This window comes from Acomys minous, assembly GCF_964271855.1.
Source record: "Acomys minous genome assembly, chromosome: 6".
NCBI lineage: Eukaryota > Metazoa > Chordata > Mammalia > Rodentia > Muridae > Acomys > Acomys minous.
In genome coordinates, this window is record NC_140487.1 from 104,230,914 (window position 1) to 104,243,181 (window position 12,268).

General features: G+C 49.2%; 1 protein-coding gene across 3 annotated transcripts in view; it reads left to right on the forward strand.

Moving 5' to 3' along the window:
• CSMD2 (CUB and Sushi multiple domains 2) overlaps positions 1-12,268 on the forward strand; it is a 573,432-nt gene that overhangs the window by 379,574 nt on the left and 181,590 nt on the right. For all 3 annotated transcript variants that reach the window (XM_084784630.1, XM_084784631.1, XM_084784632.1), the window contains 4 exons: positions 2,508-2,646; positions 3,800-3,987; positions 4,621-4,809; positions 4,988-5,104. In XM_084784630.1, the coding sequence (XP_084640756.1) occupies positions 2,508-2,646; positions 3,800-3,987; positions 4,621-4,809; positions 4,988-5,104 (633 nt within the window). The remainder of the gene's footprint in view (positions 1-2,507; positions 2,647-3,799; positions 3,988-4,620; positions 4,810-4,987; positions 5,105-12,268) is intronic.

The window sequence follows — 12,268 nt, forward strand, 5'->3', positions numbered from 1 at the left end:
GTGAGAATTATCTTTGGCCAATAGTGAGTCTGAGGATATCCTGGGCTACACAGATACCCTGTGTCTAAAACGGAGGGGAGGAAAGGAAAGGAGGGAAGGAAGGAAGAGGGGAAGGGAGGGAAGGGGAAGGGGGAATTCAGCTTGAGAGAAGAATGAGGAACATCTGACTGGATTTCACAAAGACAATGACCTGGGAAGCATCTAGAATTTGCAAAGAAAGAAGTGTCTGGTGGCTTCTTTTTTTCCACCTCAGTGCTGTTTAGGAGGTTTTTTTGGGTTTTTTTGGTTTTTTTGTTTTGTTTTGTTTTGTTTTGTTTTGCCTCTAGCAGGTCTGCAGTAAGGGGGTATTGGAGCAGCAGTTCTCAACATGTGTGTCTCAACCCCTTTGGAAGTTGAAAGACTCTTTTACAGGGGTCACCTAAGACCATTAAAAAGCACAGATACTTGCATTATGGTTCACAACAGTAGCAAAATTAAAGCAGCAGTGAAGTAGCTATGAAAATGTTGTTGTTGGGGGTGAGCACAGCCTGAGGAGCTGGATTAAAGGGTCGTAGCATCAGGAAGGTTGAGAACCACTGGGCTAGGGGAAGCAGGCGTTTCCTTACAGCCTAGAGGCTGCGTCGCTGTGATTTGTGCTTGTGTGCTGTCTTGCCTGATTGCAAGCCTAACCTAATTACTCAGCCTCCGTGATCCTCAGCTTCCTATGATGACCACAGCACCAGCATCATGGTGGGGCTTCTGGGGACTATGGTCACATATGTGTGGAAATGCTTGATGTGGCATGAGCATTCGGTGCCCAGCTAGTGACAGTGGCCATGACAATGGCAATAGCCTTAGTGTGGCAGCGGTGGTGGTAGTGGTATGGTCACCTTCCTCATGAAGCTTACACAAGTCTTATTTATTTATTTATTTATTTATTTAATACATATATGAGTACTCTATTTGTATGTGTACATACATGCCAGAAGAGGAGAACAGATCCCAGTATAGATGTTTGTGAGCTACCATGTGGTTGCTGGGAATTGAACCCAGGACCTCTGGAAGAGCATACAGTGCTCTTAACCACTAAGCCATCTCTCCAGCCCCCCTTACACAAGCCTTAAGTGACCTACGTTAGACTATTAAGCAACCTCCAGTCCAACAGCCCCCAGCCAAGATGGCGGACCATTTAAGCTGAGTGTCTGGGTTACTTTTCTCATGACTGTGACAAAACATCTGACCATAGGAGCTTAAGGAAGGAAGGTTTGGTCCAATGCACAAGCGTGCAGTTCATCTTTGCAGCAAAGCCATGCCGGCTATGCTGCGCCCTCGGTCAGGAAGCAGAGGGAGAAGAATACTGCTACTCAGGTCTCTTTCTCTTTTCAGTCAGCCCAGAGAATGGCGTGTCCAACATTTAGGGTGCTTCTTGCCCCCTCAGTTAACCTCTGGTACAAATCCCCTCTCTGAGAACCCTGGAGGCTTATCCCCTATGCGACTTTGGATCCCACCAAGTTGACAATAAAAACTTAACCATCACAGTGTTTAACAAGGTCCCTCAGTGGGCCCCCTCCTCGGAGTCCTTGAATGGCCCAGGTGGGTGGGGCTTCCGTCTTGACACCTGTTTCCACGGGCACTGAAACAGGAAGAGGACATTTCTGCAAGCCACTCGCTGACTTTTAACTTTTCCACACGGGCATCACAGGCATCGCTCGTGTTCTCATCCTGTAGGCCGAAGCGGCCACGTGATTTGGCATGACTTCAGAAAGGGTAGACAGTTGAAACCCGCCCTGTGTGTCCCGAAGGAAACGTGGTGGAGTAGCACACAGGCTAGGAGGCGAGGACATGGCAGGAAGAGGGAATCCTGGAGGCATGCTTAGGCACCTAAGCAAGCACCAATGGCGGGCTTCATGAGACCGAAGCCAGCCAGAGGGTGGGATGAACCAGCCAGCGTCTTGCCGAATCACCTGCCCCAGAATGCACCCATCCATACTTGTATCCATTCTTTTATCCATCAGCCAACAAGCATAGAGGGACAGTTGTGTGTCCCATGCTGTGCTAAATACTGAGCATCCCTGTGGGAGAAGGCAAATAACACAGTCCTCATAGTGTGGCGAGACACAACACTGCCCTGAGCTGACCCCGAGTCTAGCCACTAACTCCCGAGCGTTGATGGGAGAAGGTGGGGTTGGGCTGATGCCTCTGCCTCAGGCTTGACAATTGGGTGTGGAACAAAGGGAGAAAAAAAAAGCATCATGACCCAAATATTAGCCCCGCTGGAATGACAAACAGACTCTGTTGAAAGAATGTTCAGCTTTTTTCCTTTAGGCCTTTTATAAACCTGTAAATGATGTAACCGGTCACGTCTATAAGGGTCCCAGTCGGCAAAGCTCACAGTTCAGACTTGATGTAATTTTTCCATAAAAACAAAACAAGCCCTTGTTGGCTGACACATTTTATAGAGAGGGTTTTTGTTTATTTGTGCATTCAATTGCCTCCCAACAAATCCGCTTTTCTTCCTCCGTCCCCAGCTCCCTGCGGTGGTCACCTGACTTCGCCCAGCGGGACCATCCTATCTCCAGGCTGGCCTGGCTTCTACAAGGATTCCTTGAGCTGCGCCTGGGTGATCGAAGCCCAACCTGGATACCCCATCAAAATTACATTTGACAGGTGCTGCTGACCACAGAGTCGGGGAGAGGGTGATGTCTCCACTCTGACAGAGCTGGGGGGTGGGTGTGGCACCAAAGCTAAGACGTCAGAAGTGCAGAGAGGCATTGGAGTTATGGCTTCACTGGCTCTACTCTTGAGTTCGGTTGATGTACTGGGAGTCAGTGGCTAGGGAAGGGAGGGAAAGTGAGTGCTCACCTTGGTCCCTAGAGCCCTTTGCTTTGCTATCTCCTTAAAGAGAGATGGCAAGCCGGCCTGTGGTATCGGCACATGGCTATAATCCTAGCACTTGGGAGGCAAAGGCAGGTAGATCACTGTGAGTTCGAGGCCAGCTTGGTCTACAGAGTGAGTTCCAGGACAGCCAAGGCTACACAGAAAAACCCTGTCTCAAGAAACCAACGAGAGAGAGAGAGAGAGAGAGAGACAGAGAGAGACAGAGAGAGACAGAGAGAGAGAAAGTAGACACCATCAAGTGTAAACAGAACTCACACATTCTCAGCTTGGCAGGGAGTGCTCCTCAACCTCTGTCTTAAATCCTGCTCAAGTGCTCCCTCCACTCCCAAGAAGTGCTCTACTTCAGCCCCTTGGTGGGAAAGAAGCCTCCAGACATGAGCTAGACTTCCTCCAGCTGGGGCATCAGTGGCATGAAACTCATGGTCTGCAAACTGTCCCGTGCAGGTTGGCACAGGAAGCCCGCTGTGTGGTGTGGGGCATTTGCCCACGTGTGCATATTCTTTATTGCTCTAGGCTTTAAAACATCACAGTGTAGGTGTGTACATCACAAGTGTAAACGCTGATCTTAGTTATCTCTATGCCAAAGACCTGGTCTGATCCTGGGGCTTCTGTGGATGAACCCCTGGCCTAGAACATGCTGAACCCCCGTTAAAGCTTTGTCTCTGGGTCTCAAGATAGATCCTGGCCTGTGTTCTAGAAGGACTGCGAGTGTATTTCCTAGAATGGAGGGGAGAAGGGAGTTAAATCCAGTAGAAGAAGTCTTTCCACGTGGTTAATAAATATATGCAAATTGCATTAAAATGTCCTCTCTGTTGAAGTCTGGTCGTCTGGATCCCCAAGTGAGGCAGGGCAAATGAAACGCTTTGGGTTTCATAAGGCATCCTCTCCCCCGCCCCTGCCCCCCATTTGCCTCGCTTGGTAGGTTTAAAACTGAGGTCAACTATGACACCCTGGAAGTGCGAGATGGAAAGACATATTCGGCGCCTTTGATTGGAGTTTACCATGGGACCCAGGTGCCCCAGTTCCTCATCAGCACCAGCAACTACCTCTACCTCCTCTTCTCGACGGACAAGAGTCACTCGGACATCGGCTTCCAGCTCCGCTATGAGAGTGAGTCTCAGTGGGTGATACAGAGAGGTAGACAACCAGACGGACCTGGGTGGGTGAAAGCCTCCGACTGTGTTCTACCCTGGGCCCAGGCCCAGCCATCCCAGAACATTGTCTGATCAAAATGCTCTTATTGGAAGGTGCGCGCTCAGCCTCTCTCACAGGTCATGGGAACAGGTCACCCTTGGTGCACACCTCGCAGTTCCCTCTGTCTATAGGTGACTGGGTGCAGCCGTACCTTGCATTGTGGGAGCAAGTGCTGCCTGGCTGGGAATTTGAAGTCAGCTGGCACCTCCCTCGCACCTGCCTGGGTTACCCGCCCTCCCCCCCCCCCCCCGCCCCATCAATACTTTCCAGACCAAAGTAGGAAGTGTCATGATGTGGGTTGAGATCATCATAAGGACAGGGTCATTTGCTTACTCATGCTTTGTCACGAAGCCTTGATATAGTGCCTAAGCTACGGTGAACACTCATATAGTAGACCTGCGTTGAGTGTGTGAACCTGCTTGGGAGCCGGGCTTTTCAAAGGCCTCCCCCCAGCCCATCCCTGTGAATACCTAGGGCCGCATTTCATGAAGTCAGTTACTTGGTGACATCACATGCTGTCTGTTACAGATGTGGCCTCTCTTTTTCCAGCTATTACACTGCAATCAGACCACTGTCTGGATCCAGGCATCCCCGTCAATGGACAGCGTCATGGCAATGACTTCTATGTGGGTGCCCTGGTGACCTTCAGCTGTGATTCGGGCTACACGTTAAGCGATGGGGAGCCCCTGGAGTGTGAACCTAACTTCCAGTGGAGTAGAGCCCTTCCCAGCTGTGAAGGTGAGGCACACCAGCAGGGGGCGATAAAGAGCACATTCTTTTCCTTCCCTGATAAACCAGAAGCCTGAGCCGCTGAGTCACTTGGGGGGTTTGAGGGGGTGGGGGAGGGGCACATGAAGGATGATTAGGGGATCTCTCCGAGACACTCTGCCTTTTTCTGCCCACTTCACTCCTACAGCTCTCTGTGGTGGCTTCATTCAAGGCTCCAGTGGCACCATCTTGTCACCTGGATTCCCTGACTTCTACCCCAACAACTTGAACTGCACCTGGGTTATCGAGACATCACACGGCAAAGGTGAGTGTTTAAGCCTGTGGCGGGTACTGACCTCATGGCCAGGACTCCAGGGTCCCAGGTCAGAGCAACTTCCATGAGGATGTCACTACATGGTGGCATGTGAGCTAAGGCTGGATTTTCCCACCATGAAGAAAACTTTCAGGAGCTGCACACCTGTCTGTATGACAGAAGCCGCTCGGTAACTACTGCTAAGCATCTCCTCTCTCTTGCTTTAAGAGACCTCGCTAAGGACGAGCCATCAAACCCCATAAAATAGTGGCACACCCTTATTGGTACGGAGAAAAGAGAAGCTGTCCCACAAACAAGTCTCTACTATCATTTTTCTTTATCTTTATCTTTTCTTTTCTTTTCTTTTTCAAAATGGCACAGAGATAGGAACTAAACAGACCATATGCATGTGTGAGAAGCCCCTACCATGGGGCTAGATTTGTCTGGCCCTCCTTTTACATTTTATCTCGAGGCAGGGCTTTGCTAAAGTATCCGGGCTGGTCTTGAACTTGTAATCATATTGCATCCTAATATCAGAGATGGCAGGCCAGTGCCACCAGTCCTGGCTACTGTCATTCTTGGTAAACCTGTTGTCTCGGCGTCATCTCTTCGGTGTCTCTGAAACCTCTGTCCTTGTCTTGTATCCTAGAGGAACCCAGGATACTAACGTCCCCTCATCTGTCCTCGTGGTCACCGTTCAGAGTGTGCACATGGCAGCCCCCATTGCATCCTTCTTTCTGGGGCTGACACACATTCATTTGCCTCCCCAGCCTGTGCTGCTTACTTCCGCTGTCAAGGAGCCCAAGTTCCAAGCAAGGGTGCTAGTTACAAGTTAGTGGGTGCACACTGCTGGCCAGGTCGGATTGCACCCACGTGGCAGACAGTGGGCTAGAGAGATCAGAGGGAAGCAGGCTGTTGCAGCCTCTCCCCCCAGATGCTTATCCTAACATCCCTCTGGAGGTGGCTCCTCCAGCCTGCGGTTTACCAAGAATTCTAGCACCTAGGCTCACAGATTTAGGTTTCCTACACTGGGAATAGGAGACAGGTATCCGAGTTTGACAATCTGTTCACCGATGACTGTGGTGTGTGCCTTTCATTTAAAAAACAAAACAAAACAAAAACCCCGATCTAGAAGAATTAGCATGCAGAAGAGCGGGGATTAGGACGTAGAAATAGAAGGAAAACCCCTCCCAGATACCCAAATGTCAGTGTGGGCTGAAAGTGTGGTCAGTAAGTTCATCTGGAAGTGGACATCCTTTACTCAGCAGGGGTACACTAAGCATCCAGGAATAGATGCCCCACTGTGCACAGCCAAACCAGACTGTGACTGAAGTATCACTTTTAGATCCATTGAAGAGGTTACATAAATGGAATTTAGAAACAATGGGATTGTGCTCCCACAGAAGAATCTCAGTTGGCGAAATCCTTGCTTTGCAAGCATGAGGGCCTGAGTTCGATCCCCGGCACCCATGTGAAAAACAGGACACTGTGTCTGCTCATCCTTGTAATCCCAAAGCTGGGAAGGCAGGGAAAGGAGGCTCTCTGGACTCCCTAGCTAGTCAAGCTAGCGCTAATCAGTGAGCCCCAGGTCCAAGTGAGAACTCTTGGCCCCAAAAACAATATGGACAGCTATTGAGGAACAGCACATGCACACCCACATGTGCACGTGCAGCCTTCCCATATACATGTACATCACACACACACACATGTAAGTGCATCCTCCCCATACACATGTACATCACATACAGATACACACAGAGAGACACACACTCATGTGCAGCCTCTCCATACACATGTACATCTACACACATGCACACAGAGAGAGAGAGAAAAAAAAAAGAGAGAGATGCATGTGCAGCCTCTTCATACACATTTACACACACACACACACACACACACACACACACACACACACTCACACATGTTTAGCCATTTGAAAAGGAAACTTAAAAACCTTACTAATACCTCATCATCAAAGCCAAATGGATAACGGCAACAGAACGTCATGGATAGTTTTAGCATCTGGTAGGATGTGCCTTTAACAGATAATCCATAAGAGCAAAGGCTGCTAGATTCAATTAAAATTTAAAAATTGATAGGATTCATTTTTTAAAAAAACTCTATGAAAATGCAAAGTCAATAGTAAATACACACACACACACACAAATATCTCTGATGTATGTAATTGACTAAGGCCTGCCAGCCTAATGTGCAAAGAGCTCTTAAATTCTGTAAGAAAACCCTGCCCGGCCCATCAGGCTGAAAAATGAGCAGACCTATAAACTAACACTTCATAATTGAAATACAAATTGAAAACATCAGCCCCACGAATAATTAAAGACATGCAATTTCAGCCAGTAATGAAGCACAGTTTCCCTGGCCGTGTCACGTCAGGACAGCATAAAGCACGGTGTGGTGTAGGCATGGTTATGCCTCTCTGCCTCACCGCCAACCAGTGTGGACAAGCCTGGGCTTCTGCCAGCAGTGGTCCAGGGGCAGGAATCACTGTGGCTGTGGTAGCCCGCAATTGCACTTACTGGAATTTCCCTGAACACCAGTAGTAAAACCACATAGTATCGTGTAGCTGTCAGGGATGTCTTGTTTGTTTGTTTTTACATTAAAAAAAAAATGAGGAACTAGAGCTGAGGTGATGCCTCAGTTCCTAACGTGTTTGCTCAGCAAGCATGTGGGACCTGTGCTCAGATCGCCAGCACTCACGTGAAAAGCCCGGCACGGCAGCACATGTATCACCAATGCTGTGGACACAGAGATGGGAGGCTTCCTGGGGCGTGCTCAGCTGCCAGCCAGATCAGCGAGCGCCACATCCAGTGAGAGACCCTGCCTCAAACAGTGGCGTGGAAGTAATAGAGGAGAGAGACACCAATAGCTGGCCTGGCTTCTACACACATGAGCATGTGTACATAGTACATGCGCTTGCACACACGAGTGCAAATGGACTAGCTGATTTAAGTAAATGAGAACTGGAGAAACTAGAAAGGTGACCCAAATTCAGTTCTCAGACCAACGTCAGGTGACCCATGGCTGCCTCTGACTCCAGGGAATCTGACTCCATGTAATGGCTTTCAGAGACACTGCATGCATGTAGCATATAAAGGTGCATGCACATGCACACACATGCACACACACACAAACACACACACACACACACACACCATGAAATAAACACAGAGAGCAGCTACAGAAAGGAATAATACAGGAAAGAATGCCTGCAGACCATTAGAGCTGTGCCAAGAAGTCAAATATCAAAGCATGCGCCCCCCCCCCCAGAGTCTTTTACCTTTATAAGCCAGAAGCCAGGCTATATGTCCAGGAAATGATCTGCAGAGATCTACCGCGCATGCTCACCCTAGCTGTCCTTTCTTTATTCCCATCATTGAACTTCTTTTTCCATTAATGAGGAATATTTTTTATGTAACCACACTATTTGCATAAAGGAAAAACTTGAAAGATTATTTATTACGCATACCACATGTGTGGAAACATCTACTTTGGCTTTCAAGGCCAACTCTGCCCAGGGCTAGGATGGCCCAGAGTTTCTCCATCAAGGCAAGGTAGGAACCTTCTGGAAGTCAAGGCAAGCCTGAGGGTCCCTAGAAAGACAACCCCCGTATTCAAGGCCTCCTGTATCCGAGACCTGTGATCAGAGAGGCGCGTGTTTCTATGTCTGAGCATCTGTGAACATGCAAATGCATATGTCATTATATTTCTGTGCGTGTCTACCCAGAAGTCACTTCGGCTCATTCAGTGACTATATTAACACATATTTGTCTGATGATGTAGGCCCAGACCTCAGTGTACCACAATGAAGCAGGCAGACAATGGAAACACCAGGGTCTTAGGCAAGCGTCCTAGAGTCCAAATGCAAGCTTGTATTCAAGGATAATGTCCAGGAAGGGACTGGCCAGGATAAAAGGTCTGTGAATCCACAAGTTGTGGTGAGTGACCAGACCTCCTTAGACCCTCCCCAGAAGCAGGCAAAAGTTTCCCCTAACTAGCATCGAGCCCCAAGAATCCAGGTAGGGAAACCCTGGGATGAAGCAGACCCTCCACAGGACACTTGCAGAGTCCTAACTATCCAGACCGCAGTTTCTAGAACTCATCAGCATCAGGGGACAGAAGACAGTCCCAGTTTTCACCTTTCATCTTAACCCCCACCTCCATGGCAAATTTAGAGTCTTATGATACAACGCAACTCAAAACCAGGTCAATGCAGATGACAGAAAAATATTTGTAATCAAGGCACCACTGACGGATCAGGGCCTCGGAACAGACTCAGGAGCTGAACTGTGACCCACCCACCCACTTCCAAGCCAGAGTATTACAGAGCTTGTAATCCTGAAAACCACAAACCTCTGTGCCAAGTTACAGTAACATTTTTTTTTTACCAATCCGGATCTAGGGATAGGGGACTTCCTTAGGAACATGTCTTTGTGGTACACAGGAACTTCTCCTGCTCCTGTTGGTTTATTCAACTGTGGCAGGGCGACTTGCCTAGCATTCATGCCTCAACTTGCCAACCAGGATGTCAGTTACCCAAGTACTTGTCTCTCTCTGCCAAGCAGGATGTCAGTTACCCACGGCGGTCTTGGGAACTTAAACTTTATTTGACCCCTATTCAAAATGGAAGTTTATTCAAAATGGCTTCAGTTTGGTTCCCTCTTACAGGACCTCATTAAAAGACAGATCTCAGGTTCCCAACACTTTCCCCTCCACCTGATATCCGCCAGGCACAGCAGGAACTACAGATCTGTTTGGAGGTGTAAATTGAAAGGTACTGAGTCCACACCACTCTCCCGGGATCCTCTGCTCCTAAGACTATGTTGGTCTAACAAACCCCCTGGGTTGCTCATTTGAGTTTCTCCCAAACAAGCAGAAACCCAGCTGGGCAAAGTTGAACTTTATTCAGAATTGTTCGGTCGCCATATGGCAGGGTTACCAGAGTCAGGGTCAGACCCGGAGCCTTGGCAGCCTGAGAGAACCAGTGCTGGCCACCAGTCCTCAATAGGCCAATTAAGGGAGTAAAGTATTAGTGAAAAAGCATAAAAGAGAGATTTATTCAATGTGGACACATTGAGAAGAGAAACAAAGGATCCAATCACACATGGGGGGTGGGGTGGGGGTAGAATGCGGGGGAGGGGTAGAACGAGGAAGGGAGGAGGAAGAAGGAGAGGGAGAGAGACAGAGACAGAGTGCCAGAGAGAGGGAGAGAACGCCATGTCTATCTTTAGAGTCCTAACATGAGATTTGGGTTTAAATAGATGGCAAGAGGTATGTATAGCTAAGCAAGCAGTCCTGGGCAAGGTTTAGTCTCACCCATCTTTATTCTCTGGTTCAGTCTTTCCTGTAAGATGACAAGTTCTCAGACCTGTGTGAGATTTCTTTCTGGGAGACCAGCCCCCAGCTCATCCCTTCTCTGCACAGGAGATTCCCTCAGCGTGACATCAAAGTCCCCCCAGGGTGCTGTGTTTCAATAGTGTGTGGTAGCCAAAGGGAGCTGCGCAGGATGGCTTTAGGTTACGTCCCTGCTGTGGGATGGTGAAGGGAACTCACACTGCAGGGTCCAGAGAATGTGACTTTGCAGACACCTCAGTGTTACTGGGAAAATGGGGGTTCCCTCCTTTGGGTTCTTAATATCATTAATAAAGGAACTTAAAAAGCAGACCCGGAAGCTTGAAGACAATTTTTATCAAATTTCAAGGGAAAAAATTAAAAATTTAAAAACCAGGATGGGCAAGATGGAGATCCAGGCAGTGGCCAGGAGGACAGGAGACAGAGAGAAAGATGTATCTTTTAGGCATGGGGAGTCAGAAGCAGTGAAGTAGCCCAGAGTGTCAGAGAAAGCGGGCTTAGGACAACTGATCTGGGTCTGCATGTTCAAGTTTGCAGGCTCTTGTGCCCCAGGGCAAAGCATTGCACCAGCAACACCTGGTTAGAAATAGAAGGACAGCTTGCCAAGAAGGAAAGAACACTTCACTTCCAAGAATGGAAGTGGGCTGAAGAAAACGTCACAGAAGCATCAGCCCTTTCTAACTCCACACCGTCCTAGGTTCTACCATCTCTCTCTCTCTCTCTCTCTCTCTCTCTCTCTCTCTCTCTCTCTCTCTCTCTCTCTCTCTCTCTCTCTCTCTCTCTCTGCAAATGGGCTCAGGGTTGGCAGTGTGGCTCTTTCAGCTGTGCCTCCTGTGTCATCCTGAAGACTGTTTGCCACCTGGGAGGGGAGTCTGTCATTCACCCACTGCCCCTGAGGGAAGGCACTTAGAGAAGGACCCAGGCATCTCTGGCTACTGCCCTTCCACTTGCGGACAGACGTGTGACCCCTGCAGTTTCTGCCTTGTGCGGGAGCTCACGCCACTGTGTCACACCAAATAGGATTCAAGCACCAACTAGCACCTCTCTATTTCTGTGACAGTGTCTTCATTTTTCTCACAGTGGCCAACGAAGCCCCCAAGCGCTCAGCGCAGCTAGGAAACCCGAGGGGTTCAGCTGGGTTTGCTGGTCGTTAAGTTCCCAGCCAAACGTTTACTCCCGTTTACTCCCCGGGAGAGGCTGTGTGCGCATGCGCGCAGATTGTGCCCCAGTAGGTCGACAGGGAGGCATTTCTCATAAGCTCCCAGGTGATGCCCTCTGCTGGTCTGTAGCCCACACACAGAACAGCAACCGGGCCCTGTCACACTACACGGCCCATGAATGTACCGGGTCTGCAATACACTTGCACTTAAGCTTTCATGGAGACCCACACGAACACAGCTGAGGTCGGGACACACTCAAGAGCTGCTGTGTCTTTAATGTCCTTCTTTCCACCAGCTTCCTCCCCACCCTCCGTCCCTCCACCTCCTCTCTTCCTGTAGCCTGAGAGGCTGCATCCTGGAGTGGGAGGAGGATAGACTCACCTCTGCAGTCAGGTGGCCTGGGCTCAGCTCTGGCGCCTATGAAGGAGGACCTTGGACAGATGACTTCGTCTCGTTGTGCCTTGTTTTTCCCTGGTACAAGACTGAGACAGGACGAATGGCACCCACGTTTTAGGGTACCTGGCAGATCCGTTTCTACAACTTCCTTTCCAGCTACTAAGTGCTGGCCGCAGAGCAACTAGGCCAGCAAGGAGAGTGGCACCAGGGACTTAGGACACAGTGAAGGGATAATTATAGCATTTACTTT